General features: G+C 28.7%; 1 protein-coding gene across 1 annotated transcript; it reads right to left on the bottom strand.

Annotated features, from left to right (window-relative positions):
• Window positions 1-6,686: 6,686 nt before the first annotated feature.
• Window positions 6,687-8,423, bottom strand: LOC135949140 (serendipity locus protein delta-like). Its single transcript, XM_065498600.1, has one exon. The coding sequence runs from the start codon at window positions 8,341-8,343 to the stop codon at window positions 6,901-6,903; it is 1,443 nt and encodes a 480-aa protein (XP_065354672.1). The 5' UTR covers window positions 8,344-8,423; the 3' UTR covers window positions 6,687-6,900.
• Window positions 8,424-20,062: the final 11,639 nt, after the last annotated feature.

Genomic DNA, 20,062 nt, shown 5'->3' with positions numbered 1-20,062 from the left:
TTTAAAAAGGAAGATGAAAAAAAAACACGGAAACTAATTTCCAAAGCAAAAAACATTCTTTTATCCGCTGTTTATATAGACCTGGTTTATAGGCGAATTATTTAAAACCACATTAAAACATAATAATTACTTACATAACTATGTTAGTTTAAACAATAGCAGCAGCAAAAAGAGAAAAACAATATTAAAATTATATTTAAGTCTGTACAAAACAAATACATTTAAAAATGAATTCAGAAAAACCATGCAAAATAAAACAAATTAATAAAAGAAAAAAAAATTAAATAAATAAAAAATTATATGATGATGACGATAATGATGAAAATAATAATGTCATAAATAACAAAAACAAAACATACTATAGGTGTGAAGCTTACAATTACTATTATTATTATTAAATTATTATTATTATTATAATTATGTACTACTTATTCAGATTATTTAACATTACAAAACTTATTTAATTTATGACAAACAAAATATATAGACATTAAAAAAAATTAATATTATGATTATTATTATTATTAAAATTATTATTTATAATTTATATTGTATTTACACATGCAACAACAACAACACAAAATATTTTTTACGTAATGATATTTTTTTAAGAGAATTTGCCATCTTAACGTTTATATAAAAAGAAAATAATAAAAAAACAACAACAACATTACATTTACATAATAATGAATAATTTTATTTAAAATAAAACAAAAAATAAAATCAAATCAAAATAATTTAAATGAAAAAAAATAGATACAAAAAATAAAAATAATATTCACTTTTTGTTTTATTTAATGCATAATATTCTTTTTCGGATTCTGTAAAAACTAGTGTTAAACAGAATAGGGAAATTTTTTTATAAGTAAAAAAATAGGTTCTGGAGTTTTAAAGGAGAACAAGTTTTGAATATGATAAATAAAATCGAAGGACTTATATTTTATTGTAAAATGGCTAAGAAAACTAAAAGATATTTAACAATTAAGAGTGCTTTATTTGGCAACGCCAAATCTTTTATAACCTTCACCAAAGAAAAATATTGAAAACAATTTTGGGTAACAATAAAATGGATGAAATAAAAGGTTGGGTGATATACAGGTGGGTATATCGAGTCATAACAGAAATAAAGACGTAAGCTCCAAAAAGCTAATTATACAGGGGAAGGTTTTTTTTAAATATCCTTGGTTAAAGTCTAAGTATTACCGTGAAATTGAGTATGTATTAGGGTATTCAATCGATTAACCGTTAATCGGATAACCGGTTAATTTTTGACGGTTAATAGCCCTGACAGACATAGGATTTGTATACTATACTAGCGTAGTATACTACATGTGTGTCAACCTATAATATAATTAAACCATCAAACACTATGGTGTAAAGCTGGTTCGTATACTATGAATGTGTACGTAGTATACATATCGTGGTATAGAAACCACATGTATGTCAGGGCTATAACTGTTCGAATAATTTAAAATTGCCGATTTTCGAATAACAAATAAACCGATTAATTTGTGTCGATTAACCGATTAACCGAAATTACTTTTTTTTGCACTTTAACATACGTATTTTTTTGGATTTATTTTTCCATTTCAATTAAAAAACAAATTTCAAATTAAAATTACATACATATTACGTATTTTTTCGATCATTCAAGAAACATGTTTAGTGAGTATAAAAACTTACATATGTACATATTTAATTTACATGTATTTGAAACTTTGTATTTACATGTATAGACAAAATTTTTTTGGAAAAGAGTGTTTTATCAGAACTTAACGAAACTGTTAAAAGTATTCAATATCTAAAACAATCCAAAAAGGACTCCAATGGTATAAAAGAGAACTGATATATTGGATATTCTTTATCATGATTTCGATTTCTCCAACAATACATCAGCGAAAGAGTTTTTTCCAAGTCAAGTTTTATTAAATCTAAAGAAAAAATAACTTTAAAGGAAAACATTTAAATTATATTGTTTTTTTAAAAGATTATTTCAGAAGTTTTCAATAAAACCCTAAAAAACTCAAATGTGTATACAAAAAGGATCTCAAATACCATATTTGCTATTATTTTTTGGTTGAATTGTTGTTTTCTTTTTTTTGTGTTTTTGTACTCAAAATTCGTTGTTGTATTTTTAATTTAAAATTAAAATAGAAATTATTCGGTTAATCGAATAATTTTAAATTAACCGATTATTAACCGAATAAATATAAACCCCGATTAATTATTAGCTCGATTAACCGATTAATTGAATACCCTAGTATGTATGCACTGTTACTTCTTAACTATACATTGCATTTATTTTATTTCATATATTTCTAAGATAACGGGTATTTATGTCGCTTACGTCTTTTTCGCCAATTTTATTAAAAACACAACTTAATGTTTAAATTTTTTTAATTTGTTCAAATTAAATTCGTGTACGTTTTTAGCCTTAAAAGACTAATATTAATTAATTTGTTAAAACTAATAAAGACGTAAGTGCCACTTCATGTTCACAAAATATGTAGAAAAAACAATAAATTGTACTTACGTCTAAATTGGTTTTGCTGTAAAATCATAACGGTACATTATTCAGCGATGGTATTTTGTGAGATGATGCGAATGATCGAGAACTATCGATTTTTATCAGAAAACAAAAATTGATAATCATGGCGCTTACATCTTTTTGGCGGTTATGGCTCGATATGTATGTAAATTGATGACAATTTTCAAAGGGAAATTGTGTACAACTACAAAAATCTTAATACAAAACTACGAGTATAGTAAAAATAGTAAATAAAATGTTTTGTTTTTGAATTCGCTATTCACCTTATTACCAAGATTTCTCAAGCACTGGATGAATGCCAAATATTGCTTCCAATTGCAAATGATTTATATCAATAAATTAGGAGATACAAATGAGACACCAACTCTCATATGAAATAAATTTATCTATTTAGCTGAGTTTAAATTTTGAATTAAATTAATCAGATTAAAAAAAAATTGTAAATATATTTGGTCAATTCACAAAGTCTCATCAATTCTCATGTCACTGAAAATATTAAAAATATCCTGCTATTTTTAAAATTCTTGATACTTTTCTAAAGACGTATGATTTTACAGTGGTCAAGATTGGATCCAGCCTATTTTTTAGTCAAACTACTTAGAATAATAGAAAAGTAATTTATAAAAAGTAAGAAGACTCTAGCTATAACCATCCTCTAGATCATTGGTAGGCGTTCATATTGTTGAGATTACGAACATTTTCGTGAATATACACGTACACAACCCGAAAGTAAACAAAACACACAGCAAGAGCGTAAAAAATACAAATAACTCATTTAGTTGCAAAAAATAGAGCGTAAAAATAGAAATATTTCATTCTGTTGCTTGATGTTATTGCGAATTTTTTATTTTTAACCCATACATGCACACAAACTACAATTTCTCTTTTTGCGCTTCCCTGCTCTAGATATTCGAAAATATATATTTACTTTGTATGAACTAATACCATTTTCAATAGATCAATCGTACCAAAATAATACATGCAAATTAATGAGAATCACACTATTGCAATTCTCCAGATATTCATTAATAACACGCCCCTCATTTTAAGACAAACAACGAGTACTGGCAACAACGCAGTTTAAAGGAAATATGAAAACTTTATCAGCCCAATTATGAAAAAAATCCCCGGGAGTTTTTTCCCTTTTCGTTTTTTTTAACATAGAATTTGAATAGGAAAAATGAGAAAAGGGAAAAAACTCCCGGGTAATTTTTTACTGCTTTCGGGCAAAGTTCGAAGGATTACGCAATTTTAGTTATCCAGATATTCAAAATTGACTATGTACTTTGTATGAGAGGGATCACACTCACGGTTTCGATCCAGAACATTTTTAGCTAACCTCCGTACAGTGATAAGAGAGCCATTCGGACAAAATTTGAAGTATCTCGCAATTATAGTTCTCAAGATATTTCAAAATAACTATTTACTTTATATGGAAGGTGCCATACCCCTTGTTCCGATTCGTCCCATTTTTGGATAAACTTCATGCACTGATAAGAAATTGATTCGCAAATACTATATACTTTGCATGGGACGTTGCAAATTTCAATTAAATCGGTTCAGCCGTTTAGTCTTGATTGTTTAAGAACTAAAGGTATCGATTTGACCGGTTTTCACCTTTTTATCACTTTCTGGTCCAAGAATTGAAAAAATATATAGCTTGCAAGTAAAGACCGATCTACGTTCCAAATTTCAATAAAATCGGTTTAGGCGTAATTGCTGAACAAACAAACTTACAAAGACATTTATGTATACATATATACACTTATTCGCAAAACTCTACATACGATATCGACATTTCATTTAATTTGCGAATAATTTTATATTTAATGTTTAATCTTTGAAAATGACCACTTGTAAATATTTATCAGGGTACACTTTACATCACTGCAATACATTTTTTTAAAAAACTATGGTCACTGTTTATTAAAATTGAAATTATTGCAATATTCTACATATGAAGCGTTGCAAAAGTCTTCTTTTGCAACGCTTCTATACAAAATTGTTATGATAAAGACGTTAATTTCACAATTGATGAGTTGATTTCTATTTATAGTAGCTGCGTGTGTGAGATTTGGTGCTAATTTTTTATTAATTGTAATACAATGAATCTCAAAATGGCGAAAATATAGGAAATATCCGCCGACTTCGGAACATTAGTTGTCAAGATGTCAAATAAAAGAAAATTTACGGCAAATGTGGGGGAAATCGTTAGTTTGTCAAAATCTAGAGTCCAAACTATCCATAGGAACTATAAACGGTTTGATAGATATGAAAGTTTGTCACGAACAGGATGTCGTATGTAGACTTTTGCAACGCTTCATATATAGAATATTGCAATAATTTCAATTTTAATAAACAGTGACCATAGTTTTTTAAAAAAATGTATTGCAGTGATATAAAGTGTACCCTGATAAATATTTACAAATGGTCATTTTCAAAGATTAAACATTAAATATAAAATTATTCGCAAATTAAATGAAATGTCGATATCGTATGTAGAGTTTTGCGACTAAGTGTACATATGTATATAATTGGGCCTGGAGAAACGCGACACAAACAGAAAGGACGCAAAACGAAGCAAGATTTTCCATACATTTGTATTGAATTTCATTTAATTGGTTCCCAGATTCATAATTGTTGCTGAAAAAACAGATTTTTCAATACTTCAAAGCTTGCGACGCAAACTGAAACAAAAACGATGCAAATCGAAGCACTAACGACGCAACTTCGAAGCCATGCAACGCAAAATGGAACAAAATCGACGCAACATCGAAATCACAGAAATTTTAAAAGACGCAACTTCGAATCCGACGCAGAACGAAGCGATACAAACCGAGCTATTAGTGTATATTTATATTTGTTTGGATAAAAGTAAATATTATGGTTTTTTGGTAAGGTCGGTTTCGGTTTTTTTGTAAAGCTCACATTTCGAATATCGAAGAAACCGGGTTTTCCTCATCGAATAGCCGGTTTTTTTCTAAAAGTGTGTTTTTATGAGTTTTAGTGTATTAAAAACTTTAAAAAATATTCAAAATCCAAAAAACTTTTTTAAAACAAATACTCCAACTATTTTAGAAGGCTTTTTATACTTAGACAAATGTCACAAGTGATCTGGAAAGCCTTAAAACATACTCAATGCTTTGTTATCTATATGTCCTACAAGTGCACTCAGTGAAAGATCATTTTCAATGTCGTTTTATAAAAACAAAAGAAAAAAATCGATGTACTCCAAAGTACTTAAACTGTATTTTATTCCTAAGAGATTATCGTCACCTTCATAAGGTCTTCAAATTTACTGACGTTAACGATCTTCGGGTAAAATTTGACCCAGATAAAATTTTTTTCCAATATTTTTAAAAAAATACCTGACGTAGTTATTGATATTTGAAATTAAATAAAAGTCATAAAATATCAACCACTCACTTTTAGAAAAAATTCAATTTTAAAATATGTAAAATTTTACCCGAAGACCTTATGAAGGATAAAAATTAAAAAAAAATTAAATATTAATTTCAAAATCGGTCAAATTTGAACCGAAGACTTTGTGAAGGTTAAAAGAAGTAATCAAAATTGTTTTAATCACTATTATTTTAATAAATAAACAATTTTTTCATCTTATTTCTAGGCGTTTTAATATTTTGCCGAAAAAACCGGTTATTATAGAAAACCCGAAACCGGTTTTATTAAATTGCTATTTTTCGAAGAAACCGAAAACCGGTTTCTAAAAAATGTCGAAGAATCGATCACCCTAGTAAATATGTTGTCTGAATCAAAACGACATAAATTTCTACGATTTTAAACATGTTCTTTACTTTATCAGAAATTAAAATTTTTTTCCTTGTATTCAATTATCTCCAAATGATTATTATTAACCGATTTTCTAGTTCTTGTAAATTGATAGATCATTTATGATTTTTTTGAACTCAATAAAATCATTATTATTGAACCATTGAATAAAAGTTCAATAGATAAATACACATACATATATTTGGAAACTCTAAAGCAGCAATATTTCCTTTAGTATATGATCCTCTTAACAAGTCAATGGAGTAAATATTCTAAATAAATTCATTGAAATGTATTTTTGGGTAGGATAGTAAAAGTATTAAACATTATATGAAACAATACAAAAACATATAATTATTCATTTTTATTTTATAAGTCTAATTAATACATTTTTAAATGTATGTAAATACTTAATTGCAATAAAATTACACTTAGAGATAAATATTTAAAAATAAAATTATAATTTAAAATAATATGCATCATATTCCGATTAATAATGCCAATAGAATCTTTCAATAATCCACATACAAATGTAAATTAGTTTGAATAACACCAATTTGAAATTATTTAAATGCCACACCATGGACATGCTCTAGATGATATTCCAAGTTATGTTGAACACTAAATATTTGACCACAAATTTGACAGGGCTTGCGTGGCTCATTCGTCACAACTTCATATTGCGAAAAGTTGGCAATTGTCAATGACTTTAATATTACATCGTGCTCCTTTTCCATATGCTTGTTGAGGTGATCTTTTGTCGAAAATGGTTGGTCACAGATAATGCAACTGAATTTGGGTATTGCTGGTGTGGTAGTAATTGTTTGCGAATTTGTTGGCTGCATATTCGTTTGAAGGTAGTCTACTTGATTTCCATCATACGACTGATGATGCTCTGTGTCAACTTGATAATGATTTTCCTGCTGCTGCTGCTGTTGTTGATATTCTATATCTGCAGGAGCTGCATGAATTCCTGCCTCTGGATGAGTTCGTTTATGTACCTTTAATGTGTATTTCTCCGTGAAGGTTTTAGCACAAAATTCACAGCTGTAACGGGGACGGTCTGCTCTATGTGTGACCATATGATGACGAAATGTCCTTTTCGTCTTGAATATTTGATTGCATATTTCGCAACGTAGTGGCTTTTCTTCGGCTTCATGTTGCAGTTTATGATTGTATAGGACAGTCGTTTGGGAGAAACATAAACCGCATTTGTCACATTGATATTTCTTCGTATTCAAGTGAACTTCCATGTGACGTATAGTGCTGATTTTGGTTGTAAATTCCTTGCTGCAAAATCTACATTGATTTTCGTTTTTACCTTCGTGAATATTCATATGCAACATTACGTAGTCCTCATTGCGATGACTAAACGAACAAACATTACAGCTGAATTTTTTATGAGCCTGTACGACATGTCGTTGTAAACGGGCTCTGCTCTTGAAACGCATTGCACACAGATTGCATTGAATTTGTTCAGAGAAGTGAGATTGCACTCTATTCAGAGCTTGCGGTACATCATGTACCGTCTGAGTTATTTGATGGCGGTCATTTTCCCGTTTACGTTTTTGGGAATTGTTACCACCCATTACGTCGAAAATTGTTTCAGATATTTCATGATCACTAACATTGGCGTCTTCGAAAAAATGGTCATCATTTAATTCTTCCATGTTCGACATTTCTTGAATGCACTCTTCTTCGATGTCACTTTCAAAACTAGTTGCTGCCTTTTCTACCATCATTGAAAGGTTCCTTTGCTTGCGAGTTACGTTGACAAGATTCGAGTCGTAATCGGCTATTTGGATATAACACTTGCGACACAACCATTCTCCACTAGATAGATGCAGTTCAAATTTACCTAAACGGGCCAAATGTAAAAGTACTGTTCTAACACTTTTCTTGGAGGCCGGGCACTGTGTAGCATCTATGCTCTTGTGTAACTTATCGCTGGAGTTCTTTTTGCGACACAGAAAGCATCGAATAAATTCTTGTACAACTCCAGACATAGTTTATTATGCGATTTGTATTTTCTAACACAAAATATAGTTTTATTTAAAACAATGAATAAAAATTTTGTTTATACATTTGAGTACTAGAATAAAAATAAATTTTAGTACAATAAAGACCACATAAAGGAGGTGTCGTTGTTACAGATAATCATCTTTTCGATTCATTTTTTGAGAGATACATCTCTCAAATTTACTTGTGGTTTTTGTAGCAAAAAGCTAGAAACCCACAAATTACAGTCTCGTTTTGACAGCACTGTACACTTTTACATCAAAAAATGTCAAACTGCAACCACCTTATGAAATGGGCACCTAGTATAATATTGTACTAAAACAGAGTTGTATGTTTAAGAATAGTTGTACTTTACACTGAAAGAAATGTTATTGTTTATACAAAATTAATATTTGTAATTTTACTTCATATACTATGGTTCCATAGTTGAAACAAAAAGTCGACTTTTCGACTCATAAATTTTTATAAATTCGAATTTACAAATTTTTTAAATGTTTGAATAGTTGACTTTTCGACTTTTGGTATTTTATGAAAAGTCGACTTTTTGAACTTTCGATTATTTTTGACTTTTTTCAACTTTTTATCATACTATTTTGTTTTAAAAAAATAATAGTTTCTACATTTATTAATGCGAATTTTTCAATGTTTAGGAATAAAGATAAAACTTATCAAGGCGATAATGTATTAAATAATATTATCACTTCTGTTTCTAATTTTTAGACTTAAATTTAATAGTAAACAAATTTATATTAATGATTTGACATGTTCATTATCGAATACATTTTATTCATAAAAGTATAATACATACAAATTTATCTTTGGAAAAAAATTGTAGACAATTTCGAAAAATCAACTAAAATTGTATGTTACTGTTCAAATTGCAAGGGACTGTTCGAAACTGCATGTGTATACAAATTTATCGTTGGGGAAAAATTGTAGACAATTTCGAAAAATAAACTAAAATTGTATGTTAAAATTCCTAATAAATTTTAAAAAATTTAGCAATTAGAGCAGAGGACTGTTCGAAACTGCATATGCAAAAAAGCACATGCAAACAATTATTATCTAATTTCATTTATATACACATATTTATTGAAGCTATATAATCCACACAATTCATTTGATAAATAAACATTTTTAAATAAAGCTGGAGATAAAACGAGTATCTTGTATATGTAATTTTAAGATTTTCTGTTTCAATTATTACATACTATAGATAAATTGATCAAAAATGAAAATATAAATTATATATGTATATAACTTCGATATTTCGTACTACGAAGTTATCGCTGAAAATTAGAGATGATTGTTGGCAACCTTGCTATAGTTCGGTCGAGAATTTGTGTTGTGATTTCTTATACGTTTATTTAATTAAATCATCAATAAAATTGTCTCTTAAAGATAAGTATTCACTGAAAAATTCTATATAATAGAATATTCAAATAGTGCAGTTTTATTTCAAAATAAATCTTTATTTTGTTTATTTCCATTTTATTCGCAAATAAATAAATATATAGAAAGTTGAAAAATTATCAGTATAAACAGTGATTTAATTTTTTATTTGCAAATAGCTAACTCACGAAAACAATTCCTGATTAACGCCACTATTTGCAAATAAGATTTTAAACATTGCCATATGTTTCAATGTTTTTAGTTTTTCTTTCGTTTTTTAAATATTTCATTGCGTTTTTGCATTAATTGGATTGCAAGACAATCAAGAATTTTTAATTCTTTCATTTTTGCATTTAAAAAAATAAGAATTTTCCGTAACCGAAGTGACATATAAACAGAGAGTTAGTTAATTGCAAATTATTTCTATTTGCGAATAGGCTACGTATAAACGTAGTAATAGTTACTAAACAACAACAATAATAAAAAACATTCAAATTTTTATTACTCCTTTTTATTTGTCAAATTGACAAAGTTACCAAACCACATAACGTTGTTCGATTAATTTGTTTATAACCTTGCCACTCTGTTCTAATTGTATTATTTAGAACAACACTTTGGTTTGTATCCTTACTATTCACAGCATTGCCAATATTTCTTTAATCTTATAAACCTGTGGTGTATGTATTGAATAATATTTGATATGGACTGTATAAATAGAAACTGCATTATTTCTGGCATAGATGGGGGTAGTGCACTAATTTTGCAGTTTGCACTAATACTTAGTGCAGGGCACACTTAGAAAGGTGACTGCATCACTACAACAATACAAAAACAACATGTACTTTGTTTTTGTTAAAAAGTAGGTAAACTGTCAAAGTGGCCTGTTGTTGTTTTTGCTTTTGGGTTTGTTGTATTTTTCGCCACAACAACCACAAATGAATTGACAATTCAAACTGAATAAAAAAAATAATCAGCTGTTTCATCGCTGTCACCTTTCTAAGTGTGCCCTGACTTAGTGATAGTGCAAAATTAGTGCAATCATTTTGTTCATATTTAGTGCTGAGTTGAAAATTAGCAGCCTCACTATACATTAGTGATAGTGAGTTAAAAAATTGTGCTCTCAAAATTAAATTAGTTGATTTAAAAAAAATGCAATCATCAGTTTATTGCAACTTTTTTGTATGCACTAATTAGAGTGCAACTTCAAATTGTGCACTAAATTTTTAAGTTCAAAATGGTTTAAGTTTCTTCCTGTACACTAATTTAAAACTTAAGACTAATATTTCAATAAAAATAACAAAACATATTAAAATTTTTATTTTTCGAATTTGGATTCAACAATTTCATGACTACTCATTTTTGAAAATCTAGTGATAGTATGTTTAATGCAGCCATTTTTTGATTGCAGGTTAAAATTTTGCACTAATTAATTGTAGTGCAGATTTTTGCACTAAATCTTCGTTTAGTGATAGTTAAAAAATTATCACTATCACTATTTTTTTAGGGCTAGTTAAGAAATAAGCATTATAACTAAAGCTGATAAAAAATAGTGCAAACTAAATCTTTTGCAATTTTAGTGAGTGCAATGCTGATTTCAATCAACATTTAGTGCAATAACTATGATTTCTGGTGATGAACGTATAGTTTTCTGTTGGCTGTGTTTGGAAAATTACCATTTAAAATGTAGTGGACTTAAAGCACATAATGAAGATGTACTATCCGATAAAGCTAAAAACATCCAAAGCTGTAGAATAATTGGTATCGAGTTATACAATTTCTTTAAAAGTTACAAAGCATAGTCTGATGGTAAATTGACTTATCTCTAAATTCTCTAAATGGTGAACTTTTCCCTAAATTAAAAAAAATTAGACAATTTTGCTGCCTCTCCGAAACCCAAACGTAAAAGAACTGCTAAGTCACCATCAACACCGCATATGAACTCGAATGTTGTTGCTCCCAATCAGTTTTCTACTATACAATCTTACACTCAAAATCAAACTCCAAATTGTGGTCAAATTCCAATGGTAGTTCCTCCAAATCCAATTGTTGTTACTCCATCAGAAAAAAAACATGGCTCCTGCTAATTTGATAATGGTTCCTACAAAATCGATTACAGTTAAATCTTCCGTTACTGATCAAATTTCAAATATTCATCCACTTGAACTAATACTTACTCTTAATTCCTCTAACGTTACAACAAACACAAATGTTGATAATCCGTCTATAAATCCATTTACTGCAGTTTTAACACCCAAGCATTTAAAAATTATTCCTCCTTGGAAAACTATATTTACCAACCGTTTTGCACATGATACAACCGTAAATGATGTGGATTTCCATATTAGGACAAATCTTGGCATGGAATTATACAATGATATCCAAATATTGACACGATTACCGCCCGTAATAGAACATCATTTAAGATTATTGTTCCTGAGAGTATTTTTAGTTCATCCAAATTTTTGGCCAAAAAATACAATTGTTTTAATTGAATTGAGTAAACCGTTAAATGTTAAATGTAGTCTGAACGAATCTAATAATATTATTTAGATTAATCTTTATCAGTTATCAGAATGTTATTGGCATGAATACAAAATTAAAGATATTTTATCTTCAAAGCATTGACATTGAGCATAACAACATAGTCCATACTGAAACATGGCTCCGCGATAAACCTGAGAAGAGGATCCATAATTCCGAAATAATGTGCAGTAAATTCGAAATATATAGACGTGATTGATTAGGAAAGGAAGGTTTAGGAGCTTTGATTTCAGTCTCAACTATACTTAATAATACTTAATGATGTCCAAGATATCGAGTTCATCGCACATGTGTCAAAACTAAATTTAGGACCATATTTAACACAAGTTCGTATATTCCTCCTGCGCCAAGTATCCACATATATGAACTACTCGCTATAGCGATAAAGCTCGTATCTATACCTGAAGACATGATTATTGTTCTAGGACACTTTAATATGCCGAACATAATGTGGTGCAATACTCATGATTCTTGTTTTTTAAGTCCATCAATAAGCGAGATATTCAATATCCAGATCAGTTTATAAAATTTATAAAATATCCAATGTTACAATAATTATACATATTTTTAAAGTAAAGACAAATTCCAAAAAAAATCATAAATCATTCTATTAGTTCGTCAATCCGAAACGTCGAGTATCTGGATATATGTACATCTATGATGAAATCTGATAACATATGATCTTCAAATGAATCGGAGATTTGTGACATGTTTGCAGACTTCTTTTCCTTTTCGTATTCAAATAAGAGCATGAGCAATTATCTAATTATCCGTATCCAATTTTCCAATACGGAAATTAATATTTTTGCCGAATTGTGTATTTATGAAGTGTTTATATCCGTTTGTATTGCCCTTAACCTACTTTTTGGAAGCATCACATTATAATGGTTATTTCTCTGATTTTTGGAAAATATCATATATTATTCCTTTGTTCAATTCTATCTCCATTCCAGCACGGATTTAGAAAATGATGTTCAGCTAGACCCCTTTCATACTAGGCAATTTAGTTGCGCAAGTCTCTTGTGTTTGTAGATGTTAGAGGTAAGGGTTAAGGAGAAGAAAATTTTACATGCTATTTTGTTGTTGGGCAAGAGACTTGCGCAACAAAATTGCCTAGTGTGAAAGGGGTTCTACCACTAATCTATTGTAATTTACAACTTCAGTGATAACATCTTTTTATTCCTACTTACAAACTGATACTATCTTTACGGATACTATCTTTACAGTAAGGAATCCGATATAGTGAATCATGACCTTCATCAGTATAAATTTGACAAACTTGAACTTTCAACAGTATTTCTTAAATAGATTTCCACATATCTAAAAACCAGACATTAATTCAGAAACTATAAATAGAAAAATATTCCAGTTATATCTGGTGTCCCTCAAGGTAGCCATTTGGGTCCAGTATTATTTCTAATATTCATTAATGATCTACCATCAATAATTAAAAATTCCAAAATATTAAAGTAATGCCGCTGACGTTAATATATTACATAGCAAACCTAACCAATGTTCCTTACTTCAAGATGATCTGGATAATTTACACCATTGGCTAAAATTATCCAGATTATAATTTAATGTATTTGAATTTGAAAAAATTTTAACAAATAACATTCTACAGACGAAGTCAAGTACTCTGTCAATATCTCAATTAGATTAAAAAATATGCCACTTTAAAACGCAGTCCTTCAAAAATATTGCACTTTTTCATAGTAAAAAATTTGTATAAATTTTCTTCATATTTTATTTAACAACCAGTCAATAGGTGTGTTCGCGTACTTTCCAGTAAAAAATATCCAGTAACTTTATTTCAGAGAGTAAAAATAAATTACTCTCAATCTGAAAAATAACCAAAAACAAGTAAGAGAGCTATATTCGGCTGTGCCGAATCTTATATACCCTTCACCAAATTATACTTTAAAATAAATTTTTTTAAAAATGTTTAGGTAAACAAAATTTAATTTTTTTCTAATTTTTTTTTTTTTGGAAAAAAAATGTATGACAAAAAAAATTTTTTTAATGAAAAAAAAATTCGGGTTAAAAATATTTTTCCCGATTTTGACCCATTGTAGGTCCAACTTACTATAGCCTTATCTACATCGTTGAAATGGACTTTGAAATATCTATCATTAGATATCCATATTGTCTATATTAATGACTTAGTAATCCAGATATAGATCAAAAATAGGTCAAAAATCGAGGTTGTCCCGGCTTTTTGCTCATATCTCCGTTATTTACGAGCCGATTTTGCTGATTTTTTAAATAGCAAACTTCTCGAAAGCATGTCTGACAGAATTATTGAAGATTTGGATCCCGAAGATATCTGGGGTCTTCAGAAAATTGATTTCAACAGAGAGACAGATGGACAGACAGACGGACATGGCTTAATCGACTCCGCTATCTATAAGGATCCAGAATATATTGGCAAACTTATATATACCCTTCTCACTAAGGTGAAGGGTATAAAAAGTACGCGAACAACAATTTGTAAAAATAAGTTGTATTTTATTATAAATCAATTTAAAACGTTTGTTTTGTGTTATTTTACTTCTTTTCTTTGCAAAACTTGTAAATTGTATTAATTTTCAACTTTTTAGTTTTGTTTACATTTGCAACTATGTTTTAAACATATTTTTTATGTTGATATTTTTTACTGGACAAAAAATGTCCAGTAAAAAATATCATGTTCTCTATCTACTTTTAAAACTCTTTTAACACTCTCTTGCTCTCTCGTTACAAGTTTTTAAAAGTAAACGAACAGAATCCAGTAACTTCCAGTGATAATTTGTACAAATTATCAAGTACGCGAACACAACTAATGGTTCTGAGTTAGTTACATTGAAATATGAAAAAGTGCAATATTTTTGAAGGACGGAGTTTTAAAGTGGCATATTTTTGAATCTAATTGAGATATTGACTAGAAATTTTTTTGTTAGGTCAAAAATGAACATATCTAAACAAAAAAATTAATTCGGAATAAATTTGTATCAAATTGCTACTAATATTGCAATCCTATTAAAATTTTTATGCAAATTTTCGTTTATGTAATATGTAATAAAATCTTTATTTATTAACAAACCTCAATGAAATTATCAACGTTTTTTACTCTTGCCATTCTAAATAACAAAATGTAAAAAAAATTGTCAAAAGGAGTCCATATTTCCTTCGGGACTTGGAAAATACTTTGGGGATAAATAGGGGTTTCCAAAACTGCTTTCACTTTTCTGATCCCAGTTTTGGGATTTTAGAACATGTGGTCCAAAGTTGAAATTTTGATAAAAAGATACCTTACTGAAAAACATAACATTTTTATGTTCTTAAAGAAAGTTTTTTTTTGATAAAAAAAAACAGCAAAAATCTACTATTTTTTTAATTTTTAAATTGAAAATCGTTTATTTTTGGATCCGTAATTGATATTGCTCTGAAATCTTTTACATATTATTGGAAATTAACTAATATTCGGTAAATAATTCGGTATCTTGGGAACTATTGGAGAAATTGTTACGAAATTTCACATGGTTTTTCGAGTTGATTTACGTTTGGTCAGCTTCCTAGCGATAATGGAAGCCAGTGCGCAGCACCTCAAAGTTGGTCTCACTTTTTTTTAAAAAAAAATCGCCAAAAATCCATTTATGATCCGAATGAGCTGAAATTTTAAATATACATAAATAGTCTTTGAGAAGATCTACAAAAAATACGCTTCCAAGTGTGTAGGTTATCTCTATTAGTTGAAGAGATGTTCAGGTTTATTGATTTATTTTTTTAATTTTGCTCGATCTTTTTATGGTTTTTTAGATATGGCGGGCCTATATTGGTGATAAAATTCTAAATACAATAAAAACAACTTGCTAACAGTTATCTCTTCCCTATAAAAAGTTATACGCATTCAAAGTTGGAACTTGTAAAAAGGGCCATATTTTTCCCCAAAAAAGCCAATATATTTTTTCTTTTGTAGAAAAAAAATTTTATTCGGGACTATATAGAATTTTTATATGATACGGAAAGACAACTTAATGCAAAAGTGTGTAAAGAAAAAATTTGCTCACTTAAGCGGACATTTCACCCCCAGACCTATCCAAACTTGGCCAATTAAAAAAAAAATCGGTTTGAGTAAAAAAATTCAAAAAGGCAAAGCACCGATCCACGATGAAAAAACGTAAAAATTTGTCAAAGGGGGCAAGGATTGTGAAACTTGTGAGGAGTAAATAAAGGTCTTTTATATAAGTATTTGATATTGTTGTATGCCAGCAGAAATCTTAGTATGTGTTCATCTCAGTCCTTTTGATGTGCACTGACTACTTTTCTTGAATATTCCTCCAGAGTTCGATTAAATATTTCGACTGATTTTCCTTATTCCGCAGACCCAGGCCTATCCAAACTTGGCCAATTTTTAAAAAAAATTCGGTTGAGTAAAAAATTCCGAACGATTTCACGAAAACTGGCTGTACTATTGAATAACTCACAACGATAGAAAGAATTGTCTCCCAAACTACAAACCCAAAAGGATGGAACATACATAGTACACATATTAAACATTGTTATTCCCTTCTATATGAGCGGTAAAATTACGATAACTTTGTGAAAAATTTCAATAATTGTTTATTAAATTTTAGTTTATTCAAAATTATTTTTAATTTGCCACCACAAATCTCATACATTTTTCATAACATACAAGCAGTTGTAATTTTTTTTTTTATAACGGCATGCGCAATAGAATTTGTATAACAAAGAGAAATGCGCCATCTTTGTTTGTTGCTCCATCCACAATATCGGCGTATTATTTATCTCTCTCATTTTAACACAAAATGACAAAATTAATGGGGACAATGAGATATTGACAACTCAATCTTTTACAAAATAAGCTTCAAGTGATGTGTCGTTTTCATAGATAAAAGAAATATTTTTTAGCTTGGTACTAATCCGAAGTTTTAAGAAAATACACTTTTTCTCCGTTTTAACGAATACTCATTTTATTAATTCGGCATTTAATGTATGGCAATGTTGGACCTAATTACCGTTAAATAAACAAGCTAAAATACTATTACAGCTAAAATGTTGCTACAGAAATAATTCATGTTAGCGTTACCTTTACCCTTTTCCGAAACTCAACCCTATACTAAGTATTACTAAATGTATGAGCTGTCAGCCAAACTTGTTCACTTTCCAACAAATGGGAATCCAAATAACACTGGGATATTGGTCACCTATTGGATAGAACAAATTTCAATTTCAATTGTAAATGTCAGGTTTTCTATATTCTTTGTAATTGATAATCGAACGTACTTACCATTTATCCAGTATTCTTCCAAAGATAAGACGCAATTGGAAGCCAGACAGCTGAACATCTGTAATTATACCAGAAAAAATATTAATATGAATTCTTAGTTAATACTTATCGAACTTTTAGCTTGAGGAGTTACTGAGCACATATTGGCACAATTCAGACGACGAAAAGGCCAAATACATTATTTTAAAATGCATATTAAATTTGTTTTTGTTTCAAAGTAAAAAGAAAACATTCATTACAGTCATTACAGTCATTAAAACAAATATTATATTAAAATTTTTGTTAAAACCAAATAAGATTTAAGTAAAGATAACATTTTTGTGTATTATTTATAATATTATAAAAATGTCTCAGAATATAAAATCGTACTCGATTTTAAGTACATTAAATTAACAAATTTGTAGAACAAATAGTCGTTTTTGATTATTAAAAACGTATTAAAAACAAAATTTAAAACCAATTGTAAATATTAATAAAAACAAATAAAAATAATAATCAGAAATATATTTTTTTCAAACATGCGCATGTTTAAATATTTTTCCCTAGTAATTTTTACTGTTCGCAAACGCTGACTCCAATTTATACATTTTATATCATTTTAATATTTTTTTTCTCCAATTTGATGTCGTGATGGTGATTTTGCCCTGAGAAAGCGGCTTTTTCAATAAATTCCCAGGGTATATTACTTATCCATGGTATTCTATATTGCTGCAGTAATCCTATTTTGGATTTCCTTGCATATCATGGCGATGTTGGTGATTTTTCCAGATGCATCCTTAGCATTATAGAGTTTTGCCCTGAGAAAGCGGCTTTTTCAATAAATTCCCAGGGTATATTACTTATCCATGGTATTCTATATTGCTGCAGTAATCCTATTTTGGATTTCCTTGCATATCATGGCGATGTTCTCCCAGGTTCGATTAATTCATGATTTCTTCGGTAAATTTCAAATTTAAATTGAGAAAATTCCAAATAAAACAGAAATTCTAATTTTAAATTTAGAAAATTCCAAATGAAATGTCTAGGATTCCAAATAAAATTGAGAATTTCAATTTAAAATTGCATGAAATCCACATGAAATTGAGAAAATTCTAAATTAAATTGAAAAAACATTTATATCCCGAGCAAACAAATGGGTCAAACGAGTTATTGATAGATGGGAAAAGTTGTTGTTTTGGTAAGTGACAACTTACAATTGAAATAACGTGGTCCAAAATCAAAAGTATTGTGTTGACAAGGATAAAGAATGACAGTGAACGTGGCTAATTTGAACTCAGTCAGTGCCTGATTGACGCTTTACAAATACGCAAAAAGTTTATTACCATGTTAGACAAAGATGTTCAACGATGCACAGTGGTATGAGATAAAAAAGAGGGAAATAAATCTGTAACTTCTAAACCCTTAGTCCGATTTGAATGAAATTTCACACTCGACTACACTGCGTTTAAGTTTTGAATTTGGACATCATGAGTCCACCAGGAGCGGGACCAGGGGTCCATAAAGTAGGACACCTCGGATATGTTCAATTTTAAAAATGATCCTATTTCTTCGTTTGTGTTCCGATTTAAAAAAAATTACACATATAGAATCTTCTCATCAAGCACTACATAAAACCTCGTCGCTATCAATTATCTTTTAAAGCTTAGGAGATATTCGCATTTGAAAATTAAATTTTCAATATTTTTACCCACCTTACTACAGTTTTTTGATGACCCCGGTTCCAAATATTTCCCGATTTTCTCCATTTTTCTTTTATAGGATTAATAACAGATATATATATATATCAAATAAAGAAAGAATTGTTTAAAAATCATGACTGAGTCCAAAGTTACATGCGTTTTAATTTAAAAAAATTAAAAAATACGAATTTTCGCTATTTTTTTTTTTGGAAAAAAGTACTTTTATTCTTTTTACGTTATCTAAAAAATTTATAAGAGGATATTCATGAATTTGTACTTTTTGAAAAGCTAACTTTACATCAAATATTTTAAATGAAAAAATTCAAAACGCCTATTTTTTATGTAAAATTCAATTTTAGGGCAAAAATTCTCAAATCGCATAGTCGATATAAAAATATAGTAACCCATTTTAGATGGCCCAATATGTTCTTAATTATTTTGTATGGATATTATAGCCAAAAAACGAAAATATCCCATTTTTGGAATTTTTCAATACTTTTTTGGGAATTGCGGGATTCCTGATTACAAATTTCAAAATTTGTTTTTATTTTGCCATTTTCAATAAAAAAAATCTATATAAGTGTAAAATTTCATTAAAAAATATTCAAAATAAATATTTTATTTCAATTTGAAAACTTTGTATCTATGCAAAAACTCAATAAAAAGCATTTTTTGTCATATTTTTCAAAAAAGTATTCCAATTTTTAAATTGTCAAAAGTTATATACATTATTAAAAGTAGACAAAATTCTCTATCCATTGATATATAACTTGTCTACCTTATGTTTTTTACGTGGCAAATAAA

Source organism: Calliphora vicina, chromosome 1, assembly GCF_958450345.1.
Source record: "Calliphora vicina chromosome 1, idCalVici1.1, whole genome shotgun sequence".
In the NCBI taxonomy this organism is placed as follows: Eukaryota; Metazoa; Arthropoda; class Insecta; order Diptera; family Calliphoridae; genus Calliphora; species Calliphora vicina.
The sequence above is the reverse complement of the archived record's forward strand: the minus strand, read 5'-3'. Positions and strand labels throughout refer to the sequence as shown.